This window comes from Sclerotinia sclerotiorum, genomic scaffold (assembly GCF_000146945.2).
Source record: "Sclerotinia sclerotiorum 1980 UF-70 scaffold_4 genomic scaffold, whole genome shotgun sequence".
Taxonomy (NCBI): domain Eukaryota; kingdom Fungi; phylum Ascomycota; class Leotiomycetes; order Helotiales; family Sclerotiniaceae; genus Sclerotinia; species Sclerotinia sclerotiorum.
The window spans coordinates 1,823,606-1,827,101 of NW_001820832.1; the positions used below are offsets into that span (position 1 = coordinate 1,823,606).

The following is a 3,496-nucleotide window of genomic DNA, read 5'->3' on the forward strand; positions in this document are numbered from 1 at the left end:
TCTTTTCTGCATCAACTACCCAGTTAGATTCTCCATCTTAATAGTGTGGCCTAAGATCTGCGCACGGACCGTCATCCTAGCCTCACTTTGCGGAAGTTGGCCTCGCACGCTTAGTTTGTCTTAAACAACAGAATATCAACAGGAGTCGCATTTTAAACCCAGAAACTTCTCTAACTTCCACTTTCCTAAAAAGAGAATTCCAACAAGTGACAAGCCTGCCAAAGGATATTACTGCATCTTCAAACTATCTATCTCCTCTCAAAATCAACACGCATCCGCAATCATGGCCGCACAAGGCGGTATCTCTGACCCCGGTCTCATAACGTGAGGACCTCCTTAAACTGTATTTCTTTGCGCCGTATAGCTAACAGATCTTGCAGACTGGTGAACAAGCTTCAAGATGTATTCACGACCGTCGGTGTGCAAAACCCTATAGACCTTCCTCAAATTGCAGTGGTTGGGAGTCAGTCGAGTGGAAAGAGTTCGGTTTTAGAAAACATAGTTGGTAGAGACTTGTGAGTCTGCTGCATATCTGCATGCTTTGTTTTACATATGCTAATACTATGATGATGCGCAGTTTACCTCGAGGAACCGGTATTGTTACCAGAAGACCGCTCATTCTACAACTTATCAACCGTCCGCCTACCGCGAAGACAAACGGGGTAAAGGATACTGAGGAACTGGTCACGACAGGTGATAAAGAAGCTAATTTTGATGAATGGGGCGAGTTTCTTCATATTCCGGGGCAAAAGTTCTATGACTTTAATCAGATCAGAGATGAGATTGTGAAGGAGACAGAGGCGAAAACTGGTCGAAATGCCGGAATCTCTCCAGCTCCCATCAACCTCCGCATATACTCTCCCAATGTTCTTACTCTTACACTTGTCGATTTACCTGGTTTGACCAAGGTTCCAGTCGGAGATCAACCAAGGGATATTGAAAGACAAATTAAAGAGATGGTCCTGAAGCAAATTAGCAAGCCAAATGCTATCATTCTTGCTGTTACGGGTGCTAATACCGATTTGGCCAACTCCGATGGATTAAAGCTTGCGCGAGAGGTCGACCCAGAAGGTCAAAGAACTATTGGTGTTTTGACCAAGGTCGATTTGATGGACGATGGAACTGATGTTGTGGACATTTTGGCTGGAAGAATTATTCCCCTGAGATTAGGTTATGTTCCAGTGGTCAACAGAGGTCAAAGGGATATCGACAATAAGAAGCAGATTAGTGCGGCACTGGAAAACGAGAAGAACTTCTTCGAGAATCACCGAGCGTACAAGAATAAGAGCACATATTGCGGAACACCCTACTTGGCCAGGAAACTGAACCTTATCTTGATGATGCACATCAAGCAAACCCTCCCAGATATTAAGGCTCGTATCTCGGCTTCATTGCAAAAGTACACGGCGGAGTTGGCAGGTCTTGGAGACTCGATGCTTGGAAATAGTGCGAATATTGTTCTAAATATCATTACGGAATTTACAAATGAATGGCGGACGGTCCTGGAGGGTAACAACCAGGAGCTTTCCAGTGTCGAACTTTCAGGAGGTGCTAGAATCAGCTTCGTCTTCCACGAACTTTACTCAAATGGTGTTAAAGCTGTGGATCCATTTGATCAAGTCAAGGATATTGACATCAGAACTATTCTGTATAACTCCTCGGGTTCTTCGCCTGCGCTATTTGTTGGTACTACTGCTTTTGAACTAATTGTTAAGCAACAAATTAAGCGTCTGGAAGAGCCAAGTTTGAAGTGCGCTTCTTTGGTATACGACGAATTGGTCAGAATTCTTAATCAACTTCTTGCCAAGCCATTATTCCGCAGGTATCCTCAATTGAAGGAGAAATTTCATGCCGTCGTCATTGCATTCTTTAAGAAGGCCATGGATCCTGCCAATAAGCTCGTAAGGGATTTAGTGGCTATGGAATCTTGCTACATCAATACCGGTCACCCTGATTTCCTCAACGGCCACAGAGTAAGTTTGACAATTATCGACTAATAATCACTACTAATTTACTTTATAGGCTATGGCTATTGTTAGTGAAAGACATAACGCATCTAAGCCCGTTCAGGTGGACCCTAAGTCAGGAAAGCCAATTCCATCAACACCTGCACGTACCGCAAGTCCAACACTAGATGGAATGAGTGACCAAAATGGAGGTTTCTTTGGAAGTTTCTTTGCTTCTAAAAACAAGAAGAAGATGGCTGCTATGGAAGCTCCACCGCCGATCCTCAAGGCTTCTGGAACTTTGTCAGAGAGAGAAGGAACAGAAGTTGAGATTATTAGTAGGTCAAATCTTGGTACATCTTTAGATAACACTGCTAACTTCTTTAGAACTTCTCATCAATTCATACTACAATATCGTAAAGCGAACCATGATTGATATGGTGCCAAAAGCCATTATGCTTAATCTCGTCCAGTAAGAATCCCTGATCATTTTTTGAGTTACCTTAATTAATCAATTATAGATACACCAAGGATGAAATGCAACGAGAGCTTCTTGAGAATATGTACAGAACCGATACTCTCGATGATTTGCTTAAAGAAAGTGACTACACCGTTCGAAGAAGAAAGGAATGTCAACAAATGGTTGAATCACTTTCTAAGGCGAGCGAAATTGTTGCTCAAGTACAATAAAGCTACTGTCCGAAGAATAAACGCAGCGACCCTTCCCGGGTCAAGAAAGTCGGAGGCGGGGAAGCAACGGGGGAAACGTTTATAGATACTCACCGCAAGTGTTGTGTTGGACCATTTACCTTAGACTCCTTTTTTTCGATTTCACAACGACATACGATACCTTTTCTTTGGCTTGAAGCATAATGATGTGTGAAATACACTAACGCGATGATGGACATGAATGGGAAAGATGGTACCGATATTCCACCGATGATTGGAGAAATTTTGGTTTGGAAGCATAAAGCGAATGAATGAATGAATGGCAAACTTGATTCTATTGTGGTGGTTGTTTAAATGGAATGGTTGTAACTCTTTTTAATTTTTTTCCTTTCTTTTTCTAACTTTCTCCCTCGGTCTGGTGTCTACGTACGGGGCTAGCTTTTCGAGATAATATACCTACACTGCTATCTAGATAGTTTGCTGCTCCATTTGCCCCTACCTACCTACCTATGAAAAGAGAGATTTTTTTATCATTTTTTTTATCCATTCATTCTTGTCCATTCATTCAAATAAATGCTTTTGGAACGTATCACAAATCGCACCGTATCGTATCGTATCGGATCGGGTGGAATCGGATGGAATCGGATCGGATCATTACACGGCAGCGCAGCTTTAATTACACGGCACGGCAGCTTTTTTTATTTGATTTTCATAAGGTGCATACATTACATTACACGGCATGATATGATATGATATGACATGACATGACGTATGTGCTCGCGCTACCGTACCGTCGGTTTCTTACTTACTTTACCTTGAGCACATGCATAATCTTAAGATTTTTTTGTTGTGTTGTGTTTTGTGTTTTTGGGGGGGGAGTG

At 42.3% G+C, this 3,496-nt stretch overlaps 1 protein-coding gene across 1 annotated transcript; it reads left to right on the forward strand.

Annotated features, from left to right (window-relative positions):
* Positions 1-283: 283 nt before the first annotated feature.
* Positions 284-2,636, forward strand: SS1G_03790 (hypothetical protein; the record flags this gene model as incomplete). Its single annotated transcript, XM_001595651.1, has 6 exons — positions 284-324; positions 381-515; positions 578-1,973; positions 2,023-2,284; positions 2,334-2,418; positions 2,468-2,636. The coding sequence occupies 6 exons, from the start codon at positions 284-286 to the stop codon at positions 2,634-2,636; spliced, it is 2,088 nt and encodes a 695-aa protein (XP_001595701.1).
* Between the last annotated feature and the right edge of the window lie 860 nt (positions 2,637-3,496).